Raw genomic sequence first — 23,058 nt, 5'->3', positions numbered from 1 at the left:
TAAACGTTCCAAAAGTGATTGGTGAGGCCCAGAAACCATTGTTGCCCGACAGTTTTTTGCCTATTTGGTGCATTTGCCCTGCTCTGACGAAATTTTAAAGTAGCCTATCGTTCAAGTCGGGTCTCATTTGGTATATATGCAAAATTTGGCGACAATCGATCTAAAATTGTAGATTTCCATAGAGAACATACACACACACACACACACAGAGAGAGAGAGACAGACAGACAGAAAATCAATTTTACATATATAGATAATCTTAATTTAAATATTCATACTTCATTTTTTCAGTCATTAATTTGAATTAAGGCAGTGCCATGTAACTACTTTTTAAGAATTAATGGGGAAAAAAATTTTAAGTTTGAGTTCTGACCACTTGAAGTAGTCTAAACTGATCGAAACTAATATCGACCAGGTTGGTTTAAACCACCTCTGGTTAAAATCGATACAACCCTAATACTGATAGAAATATTAAAATCACAAAAATCAGTTTTGATCTAAATCTATTTGAATACTATTACTTAACCATGCATGCACTGGATAAACATTCTTCTATGGAATTTCTAACAAATTGGAACATGATCAGTGCCATAGCTAGGCTGGGGCAACTAGCTCACTGCCCCTGGTCACCAAGCTGAAATGGGGGCCCTTCAAAAGTTTACATGTGTGTTTTTCACAATAATAACACTTTCAAGAGGGGACCTAAGGGAAAGTCTTCCCCTGGGCCCAGAGAGGGCACGCTATATGGCCCTATACAGGAAATATACTATGGCTAAAAATACTATGGCTGAAACATATATTCTTTATATATGTGCGAGCCCTAACACATTTATATTGTCAGAGTAGTACTTTTTCATGTTATACTGGTGCTGCCATCTATCTCCCGTATTTTGAAGTGAAAATTGCAAGTGCCTGAAATTTTATATAAGTATCATGTTGAACGTCTGCCTGCACTCTGCAGTAGACCTCAATACGTAGTGAAATGCATACGTGAAGACAAATTCTTATAGCAAAATCTGTAATATAAACAGTATAGTCACATTTATCCCACCTCTGGTTATCCGACATTCCGTATTATCTGGCATCTCACAAAAAAAGATCAAGCACTCAAGCACCAACTGTTGAGCCTCTTAGAATTTCACATAACGGTGGAGTTAAGGCTCTAGAAACTGCAATTAAATACATTGAGCAACAAGAAGAAGCTACAGGAACCTACATAATGATGCTGTAAAGATAGTGAGGTGAAACTTGGCAGCAAAAAAAGGGCACTCATCAGAAGAGCAGACTAGAATCAAATATAAGGGATAATATAATTATAAGACTATAAATCAAATATAAATCAAATATATATCATCACAGGACTGAATTTTTTAAGTACTGATATATCATACTTAGCCATTACTATTACTTCAGAATATTCTGTAACTGTAAGTTCATTTTTTGGTTAATTTTTCTGTTGTTTTGTTGTAAAACATGATTATTAGGTTTGTGATGTGTAAAATTATAACAGAGTTTGACATTTAATAGGCTTTTTCTTAACACCTCCCTATTATCCGACATTTTGCCGGCCCATTCATGTCAGATAAATGAGACTCTACTGTATGTTGAACGTTTTCAATGGACTGATATATCAGTACTTAACTATTATTATGCTGTAGTGACTTTCTGTGTTCTTTCCCACCCTTATTTCTACGAAGTTTGTACTAAAAAAAAGCTTGTTTATGTACGTAATTTTCGAAATTTTAAGTTCTTATATGCAATCTTCAGGAAGGCATGCTTTACAATTTGACAATTTGTAGTACATACCATATGTATATAACCTTGCACATTAAATTGTTGGTAATTTTCAAAAATTTATAACTGCATTCCATATTTAAACCGAAATTACATCCTTCCTAATTTTTTATGGTTATGCATTCATGCAATCTCTACAGAAAAAATTTTGAGCCACTGTGCTTAAATGCAGAATGTTTTATGCAATTAGTTGCTCAAAAAAACCTTTATTTGAGTTTGGAAAAATCCATTGCTAGGAAATCCATAGATGTTCTCATCTATGTCCCATCTATCATTGATTCACAAAAAAATTCATCAACTCGAAAATTAACAGACATAGTTAATATAATATACCTTTGCTTAACCTTCTATATTGATATAACAAAATAAATGAATAATGGCCTGATTATTATTTGTATCTGTATGGCCTGATTATTATTTGTATCACTTAACCTGTTTCTTTTTTTTCATAGGATGTTCTTAGGAATTTGCATAATTTACAGAATCAAGCTTCTTCCATGAAAAACGATGTAAATCTGTCTCGTGTTATTATTCCATGCATATCAAATTATTTAGAAACTGTCTTGAAAATGGTTGATAACAATGAAAATATCATCAATACTCTTCAACAAAATGCTCTGACTGTCAATAAAACTATACAAGGAATAAGTGTGAGTATTACATGTTATAGTTTCTGTCAAAGTTTCTCATTTTTGTGATAATTATAGTTTCTGATACTTTTTACTCCAAATTCTTTAAAAAGGTGTCTTTCTTTTTTCGATAATCTATTTGTCACAAAATTGGAGTAAAAAACACTAATAATGCTTCTTCTAACTTTTTATTTGAAATATTAAAAATATTAGGTGAAAACAAAAAAAAACGTGCATAATTATATGTAAATTTATCCTGTAAAAAAACCATCAGAAAAAATATAAGTATAGTGTAGATAGAAATTATGTCATTGTTTACTATTCATATAAAGTATGAAAGACTAAATACCAAGCAGAGATGAACATTTCAGAAAAATTCATATGCCTCTGTGGTGGAATGCACGCTGATGGTAGAGCACTCACCCAAACCGCGAGGAGATGTTAGTTTGTTTTCCGCAGAAGCATGTGAATTTTCTTTCGGCAATACATCTCCACTTGGTATATCCAGTTTTTCACACAATTTTTATGAGTAGTATGTATAAAAACATATACATATTTTCTGTTTTAGTACATTGTTTCCCCTGTGTTTCTAATGTACATGTATCATGATTTATTTTTTATATATCTTCATAAAATATAGTCATCAATGAATTCTGTCATGAAAATGAAAGACTACTGGGATTCGATAGCTGCACATGAAAATGTAGACTCTTTAGAGGAATTGAAGGTGATATCAGTATTATATCAAATATAGTCCTCCAAGCACAAGATCAGACTTGACTAGGTCATGCTATGTCACATCATGATGGATGATTCTATTCTTTTCTAGAAAGAGAAGCCAATGAGAAAGCTTAGTTGCTTCTACTACTAAACCACACATGCACCTCATCCATGTTTCTAAAAAAAAGTATAGTTGATAAAAAGTGATTCTCAATACATGATCACTTTACCTGAAAGAAAAGAATAAAATCGTTCAATGTGACGTAGCCAATTCTCATCTTGTGCTTTACTTCTTATAGATATTTCTTGATTATGATTTTCTTTTGTAATGCATTGTTATACATGCATATCATACTGAATATATTAATGTTTTTTTTAGAAAAACTATTTACAAACACAAAACACAGTTGGAGAAATGTTTTCTCTGGATCTCTACAAGTACTTGGATGTGGATGATGATAACATAAGTACTCTGAGCAGTGTATTTTCAACTGCTGACACTCTAATGTCAAAGGTATTTCACCCATTTCATATTCCTCTTGATACTTTTTTTATTATTTTTGTAGGTTACTTGAAAATTAAATAATTTTTTCTCTGTTATTAATTTTTTTTAATTCATTTGTAATTTCACTTCGTACACTGATTCTAATAAAAAAATTATGTTTCAATTGTGTGCCCACATTAAAAAAATTTATATTCAAACTGCTTTTATTTTTTTTATCTGTTTTTATATAAACCAGAATAATATGTATGAAACCAGAGACGGAAAGTTGTGTTACATTAAAACTTCTCCATTCATTTTATTTTAGGCATCCAGACAATATTTCTCAGCAATAAAAACATCTGGCAGTGAACACAGATATTTTGAATCAGTGAAAGCCACGCAACATATGGTGAACATGATCTCAGAATACATTCATAGTGAAGGAAATACTACTAATGTCAATGCAATGACAGAAGTTTTTCACAGGTTGATGGTAAATGTCAGATTTTTCAAATTTAAGTGTTTATTTGTTCCAGGTATTGCCCAAAATTTAAAGAGGAGTTTAAAACACCAAGAAGGGCTATTAAAAAAATACAAAACATATCAAAGGCTGAAATGAACAGCTTCAAAATTGGAGAAAGAAGAACTTACAGGAAGATGAGATACTGAAGATCTTTTTATTTTTCTCTATATACACATCGAACACCACTTTTAGTCTACTAAAGCTGGTGTTGACGCAATCCCAGTCAAGTTCGTAGATGTACCCATCCATTTATGTTTTTGTCAGCTCATTTTTGTCAGATAAATGCAGATGGAAAAGATAAGCTCTTAGAATGTCCAGACTGTTCAGTTTGATGCTAAGAGTGTTGCATTGAAAGAACATGTGCTCTGGAAACATACGCTACTTGTTCAATACACTTCCCATTAGCTGAATCTTTCATTTTACATGAAATGGTTCAAAAACTTTCAGAAAAAAAAATTGAAGGTACATCCGGAGATTTTGTGGTGGACATGAGTTAATCTGGCTTGAATGACAGTAATTCTGATGATGACGTGGCTGCTTTATGTTAGCCTGTGCTTCCCTATCAGCAATAATATTCATTAGCTGAAGTAGAAAAATCACAAAAATCTTTGTTAGTGGAGGTATCACTGTATTTATCAAGATTATCAAGTTTATAATTGAAACACACTGGATTAGGTTAAAAAAGAAGAGGAAGTAAGGAGGAAAATTACTGAACAAATACAATAACAAGTATGATATTTTGGATCAGTTCTTTTTTTTGTGCACATATTCAAAATATTATTTGTTTATCAAACTTAGTAATACAGTGAAAATCCTACATAATGATACTCTCTATAACAATAATTGTCCATGTAACGACTCTCTGTTCCTGATACACTTCATATGTATCGTCATTGATCATCATTCCATCTATAACTATCAATCCTTTACAACAAAACATTTCTCCTGTCTCTTGAGTATTATCTATTATCTTTATATAGGAGTTATGTTGTATGTGTTTGTGTTTTTGAACTTCGCTTAAAACTGAAAATGCTAATTTTTATAAGTTCTTTGTTATTTTTAATTTTTATAAGTTTTTTCACAAACTTAGTTCTTTCTTTTGGCCGATTTGTCTTTGGAGATCTGTACATGTTCCTTGTATGCATGTTTTCCCATTTTCAAATTATTTTCTCAGATATCTTGAATATCATAACACATGCTTGAATATTTATCTCTCTTGAAGAGTCCACACACACTCTGAAACATTTTAAAGTGGCATATCTGTTTTGTTTAATTGCAGGAATACTGCAAGTATTTATACTTTGAGCTGACACTATTGAGACTAGAATTCAATGGATGTAAAACTTATTTAAATGAGGCTGGGAAGGAAATACACGAGAATCTTATGAAAAATGCACAAGATACTCTCCTCCATGGTTTCAAGAAAGAGCAAGAATTACAGCAGTACATTGAAGATTGGAAGAAAACACAAATTGCTTTTGATGAGATGATGAAATGGTTGAATGGCAAAAAACAGCTGATAGAACAACACAATTGTACCTGCAGTCATGATAAAGCCTGCTCAAAATTTTTCAAGGTAGTAAGGAATATTCCTTTTTTTTTTAACTTTTCTAGACTTCTTAGTTTTTTATTCAAAGAAGTCTTAAAAGCTTCATTTACCTACAATTTGCTTTGTATTTAGTTTTTATAATTTTTTCCACACCCTGATACTTTTTTATATATTATTTTTGTTCTTCAGAATCTCCAAAAGGATGTTTTTGATGGTCATGCATGGCTCACTGCTGCTATTAAAATATTGAAAAGAAGTTCAGAAGTTACCCAGGATCGAAACCTGAAAGAAAACATTTCCCTACTTCACAGAGAATATGATACACTCTGCCATAAAATTTCATGGCAAATTGCTTATTTGAATAACTCTAATAGTATCTGCACAGTTCAAATGTTAAGGTATAAAGATCTTCAAGCTTTGCATGAAAAAATTGCTTATGACAAAGGAGTTTGCTCTCAATACCTTGCTTCTGAAGAAGTAACAACAGAATGGCTGTGCAATAAAACAAGACAAATTATGGTAATTTTTTCGTTCGGTTTACTCAAATGATATCTTATATCCTTATTTGAGAGCCAGAGGACTATAGGACTATATAATTATCCCAGAGCCAGTTGTCTTTTTTAAATCATTTCTGTTTCCATCAGTCATTTTTCATCAGTTTTGATATTGGCAAATAAAGAGGGTTCCAATCATGAAATTTATTCTAAGTTCACAATAGTTCATTCTTGAATCTCTAAAACATTTTTACACAGAATTTCGTGTTCAAAAAATGATTTGACCAACTGACCAAACAATTGAAAGTCTCAATTATTATCTTGTTGCAGGCAGTGCCATATTTAACGCATGGGGCCCACTCGGCCATGGCCAAGGGGCCTCAAGAGAAGTGGGGGAATTAAAAAAAATAAGTAGTTGAATTTTTCGGGAATTTGCCAGGTAAGGCCTTTGGAAAATAACTTGGCCTGGGGGTCCATGATGCGCTTGTGATGGTCCTGGTTGCAGGCCATTTTGTAAAAAATTCAAACTGGTGTGAGCCACTTTGAAGAAAGGTTGTGATAAAACTCATAAACATTGACAAAAACAATATGTCTAACGTGAAGTTTTTTTCTCTTTACTGGTAGATGGGCTGGTGGGCCAAAAACCCCATCAGTTTTTTAGCATGTTTTGTTCAGATATCAGGAAATGTAAGTTCTGGTCAAATTAACCTTGACAGTGAAAGATCTGTCAGTCACTGGAACTTAACAAAAGTCGAAAGTCCTATGTGTATATTGGTAAATTCTAAGAATAGGTGAAGAAGGTAAAAAATGTGACTTCTTTTATGAGTCCATGCTTTGTTAGAAGTACTTCAGAATAATGTTTACCTGGAGTGTGTGTAATGATAAATGGTACTAATCCAGCCTTAGTGCAATTCTCAGAGATAGAAAAAACTGGCATTCTTAAGAATTTTTTGGCATTATTATGGAAGCTTCCAAATGTGCAACTTGTTATAAACTTATATGTTTTGTATCTTTAAAACAACAGCTCTTTGACATCATTCATAATAGCGAGATTTCTTTTATACGGTGTACTCATTGCAACAGACTTTACATCATGTTCCGTGATAAGAAAGATTGTTTTTTGACTCTCTCACAAAACATTTTTAAAGTTACGTTTATCTGGCTCTCAGATACAGGTACAGTAGGGTCTCGAAAGTTTGAGGTTCCAGATATTCTGAGGTACTGGAATTTTTTTTAATTCCTTCTCAACGCTGTAAGAACTTCTTTTGTTTGATTCTTCCAACGAATGCAAGTAATTTCAGTTTTGAGTGGCCTTGATCCTTAGGCTGAGATCTTCAATGGACCCCCCACTCCAGAATTTTCCACAGGCCCTTTTATAGTAAATTTATAGTGCAAAAAATAACATTCATATCGAGCCCCAGAGATATGAGAGATATGTCAGCCTCCCTTACATTGGTACCCCACTGATTCAATCTTAATGGACTAAGTCAGTGGTTCTCAAAGTGTGCATTGTGTCTCCTTGGGGTAATGCAGGAAGTACATGTAGTGCAGAGTCTTCAAATGCGGACACACCGTGGGTCACATTTTCAGTTTCACCCAGGCTTGCAGGTCACTCATCTATAATACTCATGTCATCAAAGAGCTCAGCGGGCCACAATTATCCCATGGGCCATATATTAAAGACCTCTGGTGTAGTGATTTGTGCCTGTTCAGTGCTTAGAAGTGATCCTTTTCTGTACTATTCTGAGGGAAAGAGATGAAAAAAGCTTGTGCACCACTGAACTAAACCATTGAATTTAGAACCAAATGGGAAAGAGTAGGGAGTAACTATGAATACATGTCTAAGCCCTTCCCCCCATACATAAGGCTAGGGGCCTCCTTCGCGTCTGTATAAAAGCTGATTTCTATTGTTGTTGTTGTTTTTGTTTCTTTTGGATAATCTGAGTTTTCAGTAATCCTGATGGCCTTGGTTCCATTCACCTCAGATTATCGAAACTCTACTGTACACAATGTGAAACATCATAATAACAGCTAATCTGAGAAAAGCATTTTTTATGGTATTTATTGTAATGTTCCATTTGGGAGCATAATTTTTTTTATTTATCCTTGAAGCCAATGTGTCATATTTTCATAGTGTGTTTACAAAATATTTTTTACAGAATAACAAAAGCAAATATTTACACTTAATTAAACCAAAAATAGTAATACAAATTTACAATTACGTAAGTTTGTTACACATACATAACAAATAAAAAAAATGTTCACTTTTCTTTTTTTCCTAGGAGCTTGAAGCTGGTCTCTTTGTAACTGCAAAGCTCCATCATTTCTTAGGAGCAAATTTTCTTGAAGTAAACCAGCAACCGTTTCCATGTTGTTTCGTTCCTTTGAGTACTGTATACAAAGATGTTGCAGAAACTTTGAGAGCTACAAATGAGTATTTGTGTAGTATGAAAAAATCGCTTATCCAAAAATGGATCGAATTGAAAGAAATACATCAAAGTTTCCAGAAAAGCATGCATATATGGTCTTCTGATATAATCACTAACTTGAAGGATCTTCTTGTTCAAGAGTTTACTTCTTTTCAAGATGCTCACACCCTTTTAGTTAAGTTAAAGGTAATTGGTTGCAATTTAGTTATTTGTATTTTTGTATAGATTTAGGTGAAATTCTGTTAATTGCTTTTTTGAATGTAATTTGTTCTTCAAACTTTTTGCTGAGGTTAAATAAATGTTCTACAGTATGAACACACATTTTCTTCCTCATTACCAAATGCCAAACCTTCACAGCATAAAGGCCCAGGTTATTAAACGTTTTTTTTTTCTGGTTCGCTCTCAGCATTTGTCTTCTCATTATCTTCCAAAGTTTTTCATGGACTGAATTCTGGTTTTCAAGAGCAATAGTTAAAGTTAAAATGAAGTAAACTAATCTAGTTTTCAAGAATAATGCATTACTAGAATTTATACAAATGAATGTATTGTAATACAACAGTACAATATAACAGCTCATATGCATGTATATTTTCTTTGTTTCAGTAATATAAAAATTATAAATATATATATATATGCTTTATATGAAACAATTACCAATCTATACAGACCACAATAATAAGGCTGTTGCTGAACTAATATCACTGAGTATAGGGACGGCTCTAGTTCACCTGCCACTCGGTTGCAAAACCTCATGTGCCACCCCTAAAGATGTCCTTGGGGGATGGCTGAAAGGGCTTTAGCCTGTGACAAACCAGATTTTTCATCCATCCAAGGTCACACAAACAAAAAATACTTGATTATACGTCCCGCTTTTTAAGAAACTGTCCCGTTTTTTTTTTTTGTGGTTCAGAATTATTTTACTGTTCTTAATAGTGCCAGCTAGAGTTGAACCTTGTTGATACAAAATACCTAGTCCAAGGTTACCAAGATGGAAATTAAAGAAGTGTGAAGGGTTTCTGAGCTTCAGGCCTTGGACAAATGAGAATTAAAATTCTTTATTTGACCGCTTCCAAGAAGTTACTGACCGAGGCTGCACAACCCAGCCAGTACCATTGTGGAAGTAGTCAAATAAAGGCAAAGAAAGAAGGGCCCCGCTGGGGATGATTCTCATCATTTTTTGGTTTGTTTTAGAGAGTCCTATGAAAAATCTGACCTAAGGGCCTGCCAGATATCTCAGCCTGGAGGGTGGGTGCCTGCTGCAAGATGTGAGGGGGGGGGGCATAGTGAACCAAAATGCATCCTTGCTCCAAGTGATGCATTTCAAGTGTCTATTCTTGTTTCTGGTATCAGGCCCCAGGCTTTGTCTATTCCCACAAGTTTTCTGAACATTTCCGTTTTCAGGGTATGACTGAAAAGAGTGATAGCATGTGGTGTGAATTTTTATTATTTCAAAATTTTAAACAAATGCTTGGGTTGCCACCCCTCACAACCTGCTGCCTGAGTGCACTGCATCCCTTGTAGCCTCGCTTAAGCCGCCCCTGACTGAGTGACCCTTATAGACCTGCTGGAAGGACATTTATGTCCCTTGATGTCAATAGAGTGTGTGTATTATACGTTTGTATATGTACATGTCTTTGTATTTGTGTAATTTTAAAAAATGTTCCTTTTTTTCTCTTCTAGAAATTTGAGAACGAGTTGTTGTTTGTTTCTGAAATTTATGGGAATTTTAGTAAAGAACAGCCACTGGAAGACCTTGAATCAAACATTTCTTTGTTAAAGGAACTAACTGGAGTTGCATTGCCTGGAAAGATACAAAAATTGTGTTTTATTCTAAATTCATGGATATCATTCAATTCCTTGCATTTATTTATGATGGATTGGCTGGATGACTGTGAGGCTGAGCTGCAAACACTTATTGAAAATGTTCGGAGCAAAAATTATTCCGTATTGCTCTCTGACACCAAGAAACTTCAGGTTTGCAAATGGATAACTTTTCATCGGCCTATTTCATTTTTTATGATTATTTAGAATTGAAAATTGTTTTTTCCCGTGTCAAACTTTATACTTCAGCTTTCATATAAGAATATAGAAATGAAATTATCATAAATAGCCATTAGTGCCAATAATTCATTCAGAGTATCGAATGTGTTCAATATCATCTTCAGTGCAATAGTTTTTCACATCAAAAGTAATGTTGTATTCATTTTATGTTTTTCTATGGCGGGCACTTCATAATACTGTGATTCTCATTTTCAATGTATATTTTAGCCATTTTGCTTCATCAGTCTTAAAAATGAACTCTGTGACTCACATATTTAATGTGATCCAATTGGTCTGTTAATCATAAACCCATTGCATAGAATCAGAGGTTATGATTGCTTGTTTATTACCCTTTCCTACTTTTGCAGCCTATCCCAAATTTCACGAGCTACCACATCATTAATTTTTGAAGATAACTATAAAGTTCATGCACTTTCAGTCTTTTTGAAATTAAAAGACAAATAATCTAATAATTTTCTATTACATTTCAAATTTGATAAAAGTGTGTAACTTTAAAGTTCACTGTTTTAGTTTTTTAACCTCCTCAGTTCTCAAGTTCATTCTGAATTTCAAATTTTTTACGTTCATTTTTAACTGTGAAATTGCTAAAGTTAGTTTCTGCTGATAGATGAGTATGAATAAATTGCCAAATGCTTGCAATAGAGGTTCTCAACTTGTGTTCCATGGAACCCTTAGGGCTCCATGTACAGTTCCAGAAAAATAAAATAAATCTGTAAATTTGATAGATAAATAAAAAAGTAGGGGCCTACAGGGCTCTGTCATAGAAATTACATGCATTCTAAAAAAGGGCTCTGTGATCCAAAAAAGTTGAGAACTTCTGGTTTACACCATCTAGAAATAATTTTGAGGTCTCTGTGAGCATTTCAATTAGGTAGGTGAACTTTCTTAATGTGCTGTTTAGTGTCTTCAACCGGTGACACAGGGACTGACAAGGTCAAATTATTTTCTTTTTTGCATCAATGAAGCTCTTCAGAGGTGTTGGAAGTTTGATACCTGATTTATCCTTGTCAGAAACTTTCCCCAACACAGAGGTTCAACAGAAATAATGGCAACATGACCACCGAAAAAGGTTGCTACTGCAGAGAGTCCCACACCAAGGTGTTAGAGCACCAACCTCTCTGTCAGTATTAAAAAAACTGCCATTCACAATTGGTAATACATTGTAGGTGCCGAGCCGTCATGTGCAGAAAATGATTGTGGTGCGACAAAAATGATCAAATAAAACTCTTTCATTATATAGTGTTTGCAATTTGTAAAGCTTTCATAAATTATCATAACTTTATCTACTTATCAATCTAATGAACATGAAAAATAACTTTCAACTATTTTGATTTTTAAATACTTTTAGAAATCACAAAGATCTTTGAAATGAATTTTTTTTTGGTTTTAGTTTAGGAATATGTTTTTCTTCTTAGTAATTGATTCATTCAGTTGCATATATCAATTTTATTTGCTTTGTAATATTGTTTACAGTATCTTCAAGAAGAGCTTAGAAGAAGAAATGCTTTGAAAGAAAACCTTCACATGGTTTCTAGAATATTAATTGCAAGTCTGGAAGAAGGCAACAAGAAGAAACTCATAATTTTAAGTTATGAAGAAGTTAATCACCGCTGTCATGAACTAGAAGAAAAAGTTGCAGTTGCTGAGTCTTTGATTAGAAAGTATATAAATTGCTGGCAAGATTTCAACGATGTCAAAGTGGAAGGAGAAGTGTTTCTAAACACTGAAAAATTTATTCTTCAAACCATAAATGGTGAAAATTGGTGTTTGGAGCACATTGAAGACAAGATATCCAAGTTGAATGTAAATACTTTCAGACTTTGATAAATTTATCACACCTTAATACAATAGGACCTCTTCATAAAGTCATCACTTTTAACATCGTAAGACCTATAGTGTCACTTTTTCTAGGTCCCGTCACCATAATTATTTAATTGGGATTACTCATTATGAAGTCACCTCACTCATAGATAATTATTATTTGGTCCCCAGGGTTGACATTGTACCTAAAGTGGAACCTCCCTTAACGGACATTCCCCATTAATGGACTCTTTTCTGATCTCTGGTCCCATGGAATAGGGCTTTAATATACAATCATTCATGTATTTCACTTCCCATTAGCGGACAGTAAAATTTGGCAATTTTTTTTTTCCAAACTGTGCATTTTTGTTCATAAATTGAGAATTTATTTATTCAACAATAATTCTGTATAATCCCAAGCCCGTATCGGTAAATATGATAATCTGTCAACTAATTACTTGATTAACTGAACATAATTATAGTCCAGGATGCTGATTCCAAATGGTAATGTTAGTTTTACTTGCTCATGTATGAAGAAAGCCAACATAATTGATAATGTTGTTATGAACGTTTATTTCTTCTCTTCACGAGTAATTTAATTTAATTTTTTACTGAAAAATGGGTGTAGTGCATGTATCACGTTAGGGTAAAAATTACTAATTGGTTTAATGAAGAAAACAAAAGATTATATAAATTTTCTGTATTTATCATTATCAGACTTTCCAACTTTATTTGGGAATTATGCATAATCACTGGTAAAAGTGATAAATATAGTGAAATTTAATCAAACTTTCTTTATAGAGATGATTTATGATTATTCATAACCAATGGTGTACCACTTTTACACGCAGTAACATGTAGGAACCAGTTGCGACTGAAGTCAAATGTCGTATAAATGCAAAGTCAGATAAACTGCTCGAATTGTAGCAGTTGGTGTGTGTTAAAACCTACAGTGAAACCTGTGTATAATGATACTGTCTCTTAACAACAAACCTGCCTATAACGATATTTCTTTGGTCCTGGTGGAATTCCTATTCAATAGGAAATAGTGCTAATGCTCAAACTGTCTATAACCTGTCTATAAGAATATTTTTCTAGGTCCCTACAGTATTGTTATAAACAGGTTTCACTTTATGTATAAAATAATCATGGCCTCACAGTCCATGCCAGTAAAATAATAGTATCAACAATTCCATTGTGATGGACTCTCATGTGAACATCTAGATGCAAACACCATTGGCAGAACAGTGATGGTCGGCTGAAGTTGGTTTAGTTCAGTTTTTCAAAATTAAAGGCACAAATGCACACACACACACAAGCCGGTCTCCCATTTTAAAATGTCTTTCTGCATAGAGCAAGCAGACCTTTGATATGATTTTTACATAACACGAAAATTCATGCATCTGCAATTTTTATTAAAATATGGAAGATAGATAACAGCACCAGTGGAACAGGAAACATGATATATTCATAACTCTTACAACATGAATATGTTAGGGCCATACATGCACTCCGAACACGCATTCCAGCATGTGCAAATTTGTTAGAAATTCCCCCAGAAAGATTTAATCTTCAAATGAGTGGGCTAATCTATGTTTGTGAGATGTAAAGTGTATGACCAGGGAAAAAGTGATCAATGTTTTTCTTATTACTATTAATTGTGTTTTGTTGGGTGTCAACTTTTGTTTTTGTCAACTGGTGAGTGCAAACAATGTTGACTCATAATCGAAAAATGTCTCATAATGTCAAGAAATGTCTCTTAATTCTGAGTTAACTTAAGTGAAATAATTGATATGTCTGAATACAGAGTAAGCCATTGAAAGAGTATATGCAGCACCATGTCAATGCATCTTGAGTATTTGATTTAGTATTGTGCAGTTTATATATATTTTGATTATAATATGTTGTGTCCAAGATCGCGACACCATCACTTCTGAATACTAAACGATCATGATCCAGACATACCAGTATACATTAGGGAACACAATAATTTCTTCATTATTTGTCAGAAGTTCCTCTGAGGAATTTTCACAATGTGTGTGTGCAGTTATAATACTAGTCTTGCTCATGAAGGGATGGGGAATGCAATAACCTTAAATTCTGTAAATGCATGTTTTAAATTCTGCAGCGAAATATGTACGAGGTACATGTTGGGTAAAGTAGTAGTAGTAGACACATGTTTCTCCTTTTTCATACTCTTTTGCTTAATGGGGGTATCTGTTCTCAAAACAATTTTCTCTGATACTAGTGTGGAAGCCTTCTACTCTTATGCACTGTTACATATGGGAAAATTATGATTTATAATGAATTTTAATTAATTTTTTTTTCTAAGATGTGAAAGAACTTTTAAATATCCCATAGTGATCATAACATGTTTTATGCATGCAAGTTTTTTCGTAATGTAAATTGTGTGTATGCATTTTCATACATTTTTACATTTTAGGAGATGAAGAAAGAGCATGACAATATGATGAAAAGAATTTTTCATAAGCTTCAATCAAAACTAAATGTCTTTGATGAAGATAATAAGTCAAATGAATGTGACGAACTTCAAGAAATCAGGAAAATGTAATTATCTCATTTGTGTGGCTCTTATTTTTAATAAGACATCAATCGTTGTCAGTTATTTAATTATTGTACATTCACTTTCTACTTATTTTACATGGAGTTTTTCCAATATATGTTATCCTTAGATGATAAATAGATCCTTTAGATCAGGAGTGCACAACCTTCAGCCTGCAGATAAAACTTGCAAAGCATTCCATCTAGCTCATGGAAGTTGTTTCTGAGGAATAGTATCCATACACAAACACTATAGATACACCAGTTTCTGGCCCCAAAAGCAATGTGTACATTGCATATCTGGCCTGTGGATTGAAAATATTGTATAACTCTGCTTTAGACCATTACAGATGGTAGAGAGTTAAAAATCTTGCTTATATACATTGAAAATCCTGTATAATGATACTCAAGGGATTTATCATTATAAATAAATCATTGTTATGGATGAACGACATTAACACTATGAGGAGTGTGTGTGTGCATCCAAACCAAAGACAAATATTGTTTTTTACACTGTATTATTGTGCTGATAGACTTAGGCCGCATTCATAGTGGAGCGAAGAGGTACGAGTTCCAAGAATTGCAACTGGGAAGAAAAAATGCATAGGAGTGGAGGAAGAGATGTCAGCGCATAGTAAAAGAGGAGGATAGAGAAAATGGTCAGAAGGGGTCTGATATGTAAGGGTGTGATGATGATGATCCCTCTGCAGAACAGAGAAAGAAAAAAGATGGAGAAACGAACCAATCAGCAGATTGAGGTGAAAACAGACATGTTTGACTTCTGCACTTAGTTGAGTGGCCTCTTTCTCTTCTTTGTCTTGCTGCTCCAGTATTGCGCAATGTAGAACTATATGCACTCCCATTCTTTATGGTCGCCTCACTATGTGCACAGCCTTAGACAATTTCAGGGCTCCCACTCGTCCTACTTTTCCTACTTTTTAGTGAAATGTCCTACTTTTGTCCTACTTTCTCGGTTTTGTCCTACTATCTTGTTTTTGTCCTACTTTCTTGGTTTTGTCCTACTTTCCTACTTTTTTACCAAATCCTATCAACAAAATTTGTGTAATTGATTTTAGTTGAGCAGGAAATCATTGATATATTGCCAAATATTACGAATGTTGAAGAATGCAATTAATGATTCTGCCAAAGCAGAAATTTTATAAGGTTATTTAGGGGGGGGGGGGGAACCATTTGGTTGATTAATTTTTCATTTGCTTAGTTTGAGGGTTCAACAAGTATAGTAGTCATTAAAAACTTCTGTGTGGATGGAAAAATAATTTTTTATTTATTACTTCATGGTCTTGGACAGTAACTAACATTCATCATTCAAAATTATGGTGCAAATAGGTGAAACAACAGTTTGCATTTCAAAGCAGTTGGATTCATAGGCCTATTCTAGGTTTCGTGATTCTGATGCTCCCAACAGCATTCAGTTGTCTTCTGTATTTTTAAGGCATGAAGAGGCTTAAACAATATTTACAATGCTCAGCAAAGAGCTAGAAATGAAAGCGCTTCATTTGTCAAAAGCAATTACACTGAAATTGAACAGTAAAATGTGAACAAATCCCTTTAAAAAATGATGGACAATGCAGTAAAACTATCTGGTTCACCTTGCCTTATTTACATCGGATCTTGTAATCTACACATTTTGCACTGTGCTTTTGAAAGTGGTCTCGCCATTCTTAAAAAACGTACGTCTTCAAAATTTGCTGTGCATTGCCGAAGAGAGTTGACAAGCTCTGCACTTTGGAAGACTCCAAAAAAGTAATATATATGAGGAGAGACAGCAAAGAATTATCTGTGATTGCTAGTGCACTGTTTTGGCCAAAAATTGGTTTTGTAACAAGCCATTTGTCGTTTTACTTTGGCTTGAGTCAATCTTATATGAAACTGAAATAGTGCTTTTTGAAAAAAAAAAGTTAATTCAAAATTTAAAAAATTGTTTTTTGCAAAAAAAAGTTTTAGGGATTTTTTTCTGTTATGCTATGATTATGTTGTCTAAGAGGGTTACCCTCTCCCATCCTACTTTTCAGTCCTGTGTTTTCCTACTTTTTCTTACCAAGCGGTCGCTTTCCGTTTTGAATTTCAGTTGAAAATTTCATTGCTTAACCAGATTTTATATATAATATAGATGAGTTTTTTAGAAAATAAAATTGTTAATTTTTTTCTTCTAAAAATAGGGTATAGAGTCGTTCATGTTTTGTTACATTTCAGGCATAAGCAAACATACAGAATGTGTCAAAGAAAAGATGAGCTAATTTCTAAATTGTGGTAGAATGCATATGAATAATTTATTTTTTGTCTTACAAATACTTGGTGGTATTTTTACAAATATTTTACAAAAAATTTTACATACAAGGCACACAAAGGTATTCACGTGTAAACATAGTCGTAAACAGTGTATTCTCAGTGTTTTGCACATGGATAACCGCACAAAGCCGAGAATGCTGAACACAAAATTTTGATAAAATATCCTCCATTGAGGATTCTGTACATTATACAACCCCTCTATAAAAATTAGCTGAAAAGAGAGCATAACTGTAGATACTCTGTGTGCATGTCTTTACATGTATACAACACAACTATTTTGACATCATTATACAATTATATAAGAAGTAATAAAATTGTTTGCCTACTGCAACAACTTGAAAACAAAAGTGGCAAAATTGCAATGACAACACCTCACATTCTTCCTGCTAATAAATTAAGCATTATCTTCAAATGTAAAATATTTTGATTGCTCCAGCAGGGATGGCCAGGTTTGGCAGGTTTTTGACGCATGGCAGTTTGAGATGGTTAAAACTATCACTTCAAGAACCCTGTGTGAAAAGCCCTTGTCAAAAACTGTTAAAATCTCAGATATTGCTTTTGAAAAATTCCCATTGTAAATACACATGTTAATTTCATGTAATGTTTAAAGTTACTTTGTTATAGAAAGAATAAATACTTAATATGGTTGTAAAATAATTTTCTACTCTCTTCAGCAGCGGTTCCTAACCCAACCCTTTTTGATTCGTGGAGCCCTTTTCGGTATATAATTTCTATTACAGAGCCTATAGGGTTTCTGTTTTTAAAACTATTTATCAAATTACTGATTTATTTTAATTTTCTCGAGCAGCCGCGGAGCCCCTGGGAAGTGCGCATGGAGCCCTAAGAGCTCAGTGGAACACCAGTTGAGAACCGCTGTGCTACAGAATTGTTTTAGACAATATACACATATGTGTATATTTTTTTCTTGTAAAATATACACTTTGAATGAAGCATAGTATAAAAGCTGAAGGAAAAACTATGGAATGATTTGATATTCTTCAATTCAAGGTGATTGATATTGATATTCAAGATGATGACTAATACTAAAATGCTCGCTTTCCCCGGGTGACCAATCTTGTTGCGGCCCTGTATATGTGTATAGATATAAACATCTGCTGTACTCTTTTTATAACAAATAGTTGTTTAAAAAGTTTTTTACATCATATATGTAATGCTGATTTCTGTTATTAAATTATCTAGATAATCACTGATACTTAAAACAATACCCTTTCTCTCTATAACATTAAAATATATCTAGCAATCAAAATACTAAATTGTAGGATAAAAATGTCCTTTAATTTGGCAGTGCTGGCTTATATGTGAATTTAAAAAACTCTTGTAACTTATTCTTAGTGCAAAAGTACGAATAACAGTTTTACTATGATATGGTACATTAATTTAGCCTTTCAAGTATATGCACAATACAGAACCCGATGTTCATCCATGCCATAGCAAGAGATATTCGACAGGTCCTCCACAAGAGCTTACGGATTTGCATATCTTGGATCAAAGCACATGTGGGTGAGGGGGGAATGAAAAAGACTCTTTTTATGTTAAAAAAATGTGTCAAAATTTCAAATTGTAATTAATATTTTATTTTAATTATTGTAATGAATTAATGTTTAAAAATAAAACATTGTAATATGCAAAAAAGTAAGTTTTTTCATCATGTTAAATACCTATTGTGTTCAAAACATTATCAAAAAGCATTCATTTGTGTTTTTGATTGTTTAAACCAGTGTTTGATTGTTTAAACCAGTGTTTGACTGTTTAAACCGTTTTTTGACTGTTTAAACCGTTTTTTGATGTTAAATACCCAACCCTGGGTAAGACATAGTGACGAAATCCTAAGGATTCAGGTCACTTGAGTCCCTAAGAATTTTTGTTAGGCATGCCCTCAATAATTCATGAACATACAAAGCGCCATGCACGTACCCTCCTCTGCATGTTTTATAGAATTCCTTAGTATACGAAAAGTCTGGTATCCCAGTAACCCTTCATTGGTTTGCCTCATTGGAACCCCCTAAGTAGAAGGGAGGGGTGTTACTTGGTTTTCATGAAGCAGCTTACATTTCAAAATTTTGAGATCAAATATCACACAATATAAATTCAAAAAATATAAACATAATATTGGGGCCCGGGAGAACTTCTCCCCAAATACCCCCATACGACAATATTTCAATACAAGCAACCTTAGTTCTTATGACACTTGTTTTAATCCAAAAATAAATAAACATTTACAGCTGTATCATGTATTTTTATAATAGTGGTAAAAAAAACGGCTTCAGTAGTTCTAGTGGGGTATGGAAATTCCAGTAGTTTTAGTGTTAAGACAACCTGTTAAATATGTCTTCCAGTATGTTTCCTAAACTTCAAGAGAAATGTACATCCTGCTGCAGCGAAGGAGCAAGTATTATTTTTAGTAACCTTAAAGAAAAAGAGAAGGAAAACTTTTGAATCACTTCCAAGTCACCTCATTCTTAATTTAGCCTGTGTGACCTAGATTAGTTTCTTGTTCAAGAAATTTCATGTATGGGCAGGGTGAGGTATATTCCACTGATTTAAGGAAATAAAATATTTTGTCTTACTTAATCCAACAGTAATTTTTACTTTGCTCTAAAATTTTTATTTGTCCAATATATTCACTCTATTGTTTTTTATAATTTTTAATTTAGGTGGTCTGAAGTTGAGGAAGATATCAATGTCATGTCAAGGGCACAGATATGCTTATTAAAGTCATACACATCTGCTCATTCTGGTATGAATTTAGTATATGAATGGATTCATCAGACTACAGTTGCTGCTAAAAAACCTGCTCATTTACCTGCTATAGACTACTATAAAGTGAGAAACTTTTTAACTTTGCATCGGATCGACACACACATTGCTTTAAGTTCATAAAGATCAAGTTCAATCGAATCATATTTTTATATATTTTGCTTCTAACGTATCTATTTTCACAATTTTGTTAATCAGCGAAGTAATTTATTTTCCAGATGATCCTTTGTTTTTCTTCAGATCAGTTTTGTTTTTTATTTCAATCAGATGGAATCAAAAGCAAACCAATGCAGAATATACCTAGAGAAGGAGTTCTCAAACTTTTTCCACCCGCAGCACCTCTTTCCATAATCAATGCCTATCCATGATCTCCTTGAGCAGACTTTAACAAAGTCTCTTCGAAAAACTTTTGTCAGGGCAACAAAGGTTGATAGCATACAGTTTGAGAATCCCTGACCTAGAGAATTAATGGTTATTGCTTTCAGTATCAAAATTCATTTGAAATAAAGTTTTTTTTTTAAGAAAACAACTCAGGTTTTAACTGATATTAAAGTGCAGATAAGTGATATAAAGTACATATAATCACAAGATGAATACTACAATACACTATAAAAGCAATAGAATTTTTTTTTGTTAAGTGCGTGTATTTGATTCTATGCAGTTGGCAGGCTGACACAATTAAGCTTGTAGCTCGTAAACAACATCAAGGCCACCAGATAGCGACATATATGTAGAGTAAGTTGTCACTCTTCACTTGCATATATGCTCTAAGGAAGAAAATTCCCATTGCTTCTATAGCGTACTGGTAGCGCACTCGCCCAGACTACAAGAGGGTGATGGTTTCATTCCCAATAGATGCAAGTGAATTTTTCTTTTCAAAAATCATCTCTGCATGATATCCAGTTTCCTGTATATTTTGTACAAATAAGTGGAGAGTGACATCTTACCCTACAATTTATGTATAGTTTTTTCTTAGGAATAGCTGTAGCACCTCTCCCTTGATAAGACCATAGGCCTATAACTATGGAATAAATATTAAGTATCAAAAAATAATTAATTGATGATAACCTGCAAATATTGAACTACTTGCAGTACACAGGTAATAATAGATAACTAAAAGGAGGAAAAAAGAATAATGGTGTTTCTAAAAGCTTACTGTTAGCATTAAATTTCTGAAATGAAATTTGTGTATGAATGCGTAAATTTTTTGTTGTAACGACTCTTTTTTTTGTTCTCTCACTTCAGAAACAGATGAAAAATAATCATAGGAATTTTCATCAATTCACAACATGGAAAATTTTGTAAAATTCCCATATGAACTAGACATTTTTAAATAAGAGAGTGCAATTTTAATATTTTTTTTAAATATTAAAATGATACTCTTGATCAATGCTATTAGCTTAAATTCATTGATTAAGATTATCAATGCATTTTTAAATGCCCAAGTGTTAGGGTATGTAAGCCATCCTGATTGTTTTTCTTTCTTATTCTGAACAGAAGCTTTACTTTCTTATGTAATAGCTCTTATAAAATGTTCATATACTTGCTTAGATGTTACTAAATGCTTAGTTGGTGTTTTTTCCTTCTTTTAAGGCTTTGCTTGATGAAAGCCTTCAAAAAGAGTGTTTTCTTCAAAGTTTATTCCATGACTGTAAGGAAGCTTTCTCAGACAAAGATGAATCATGTGCAGCATTATGCAGGAATCTCACTGCTAAGTATATTGAAGTAGCAAAATCTTTAAAAGACATAATTTCTGTAATTGAAAGCAGAATCAGTGAAATATCTGAGATGAAAGATCTTTGTACCATAATTCAAGAAATGCCGTCGTATATCCATGATTTTGATCAGGTAATTAAATTAAATTAATCATAATTTCAATATTTGTGTTTTTTACTAAAGGTTCACATCTGTGTCTTTCTATTGCCATTTATGTCTATGACAACTGCATTCTTAAGATAATCGTGGAGCATTCCTCCTGTTTTCTCAATAGTGTAACAATACTATCCTATAGTCAACACACTCAATTTTACGAACCTTCAATTTACAAACCGCATGTTTTTACGAACTGACGAACTGATTTTTGGTCCCAACTAATATACTATTTTCTTTTAGACATCTTTCCTATTTACAAACTTTCCATTTTAAGTTTTTACGAACTGACGAACTGATTTTTGGTCCCAACTAATATACTATTTTCTTTTAGACATCTTTCCTATTTACAAACTTTCCATTTTAAAAACTAATTTTTTATGTCCGTATGAGTTCTTAAAATCAAATAAGTTAACTGTAATATAAATTGCACAAACACTAATCAAAATGCAGCCTCAATTTAGAATGAAAATAATTCACTAAAAGAACTGGAAAATGAGATCGCGAAGTACTTCAATAATGAACAGTCAAACCCTTTCCATTCAAAATTGACTCCTTTGGAGACTTATCTATGCTTTAGAATAGTGATGGACAAACTATGGCCCTCTTAGAGGTTCTATCCTGCCTGCTACAGATTACAAAATAATAGTACAGAATTTTGCAGTTTCAGTATTTAAAAAAAAAGGGTTGTTCTTTTTTTGCATATGGGAAATGTAGTTGTGAGAATTTAAATAGAAATTGATATTTAAAAACTTTCGCATATGCAATTAATTATGCATAAAGTTATTAAAATATACCTAAAATTAAATAAGTTATTAAAATATAATTATTTGTTTTCTCATAGTTGTAAAGGATAAACCATTGTCTCATTTGCAATGAAACCGTGGCAGTCTTCAAATTATGTAGTACATTCAGTACATTCCGCCATTTCATTTCTAAGCATAAAAATTCCAATTATGAATCAATGTCTAAATATGTCTGACCCACCACAACTTTTTTTTTTTTTTTTTGGCTTGCTCCTAAAAAGTTTGCTCATCACTGCTTTAGAACAAGTCA

The 23,058-nt window shown here is 32.9% G+C and overlaps 1 protein-coding gene across 3 annotated transcripts in view; it reads left to right on the top strand.

Annotated features, from left to right (window-relative positions):
* Positions 1-23,058, top strand: part of Msp300 (Muscle-specific protein 300 kDa) — a 326,596-nt gene that overhangs the window by 263,516 nt on the left and 40,022 nt on the right. For all 3 annotated transcript variants that reach the window (XM_089245642.1, XM_089245623.1, XM_089245633.1), the window contains 12 exons: positions 2,247-2,444; positions 3,064-3,150; positions 3,523-3,657; positions 3,953-4,120; positions 5,430-5,726; positions 5,889-6,218; positions 8,476-8,808; positions 10,303-10,596; positions 12,157-12,486; positions 14,927-15,051; positions 20,031-20,199; positions 21,727-21,981. In XM_089245642.1, the coding sequence (XP_089101768.1) occupies positions 2,247-2,444; positions 3,064-3,150; positions 3,523-3,657; positions 3,953-4,120; positions 5,430-5,726; positions 5,889-6,218; positions 8,476-8,808; positions 10,303-10,596; positions 12,157-12,486; positions 14,927-15,051; positions 20,031-20,199; positions 21,727-21,981 (2,721 nt within the window). The remainder of the gene's footprint in view (positions 1-2,246; positions 2,445-3,063; positions 3,151-3,522; positions 3,658-3,952; positions 4,121-5,429; positions 5,727-5,888; positions 6,219-8,475; positions 8,809-10,302; positions 10,597-12,156; positions 12,487-14,926; positions 15,052-20,030; positions 20,200-21,726; positions 21,982-23,058) is intronic.

The sequence above is a fragment of the Pholcus phalangioides genome, unplaced genomic scaffold, assembly GCF_987345545.1.
Source record: "Pholcus phalangioides strain wild (caught in Gottingen) unplaced genomic scaffold, Ppha-v1.0 ptg000003l_1, whole genome shotgun sequence".
NCBI classification, from domain to species: domain Eukaryota; kingdom Metazoa; phylum Arthropoda; class Arachnida; order Araneae; family Pholcidae; genus Pholcus; species Pholcus phalangioides.
This window is presented reverse-complemented; position numbering and strand designations above follow the sequence as displayed.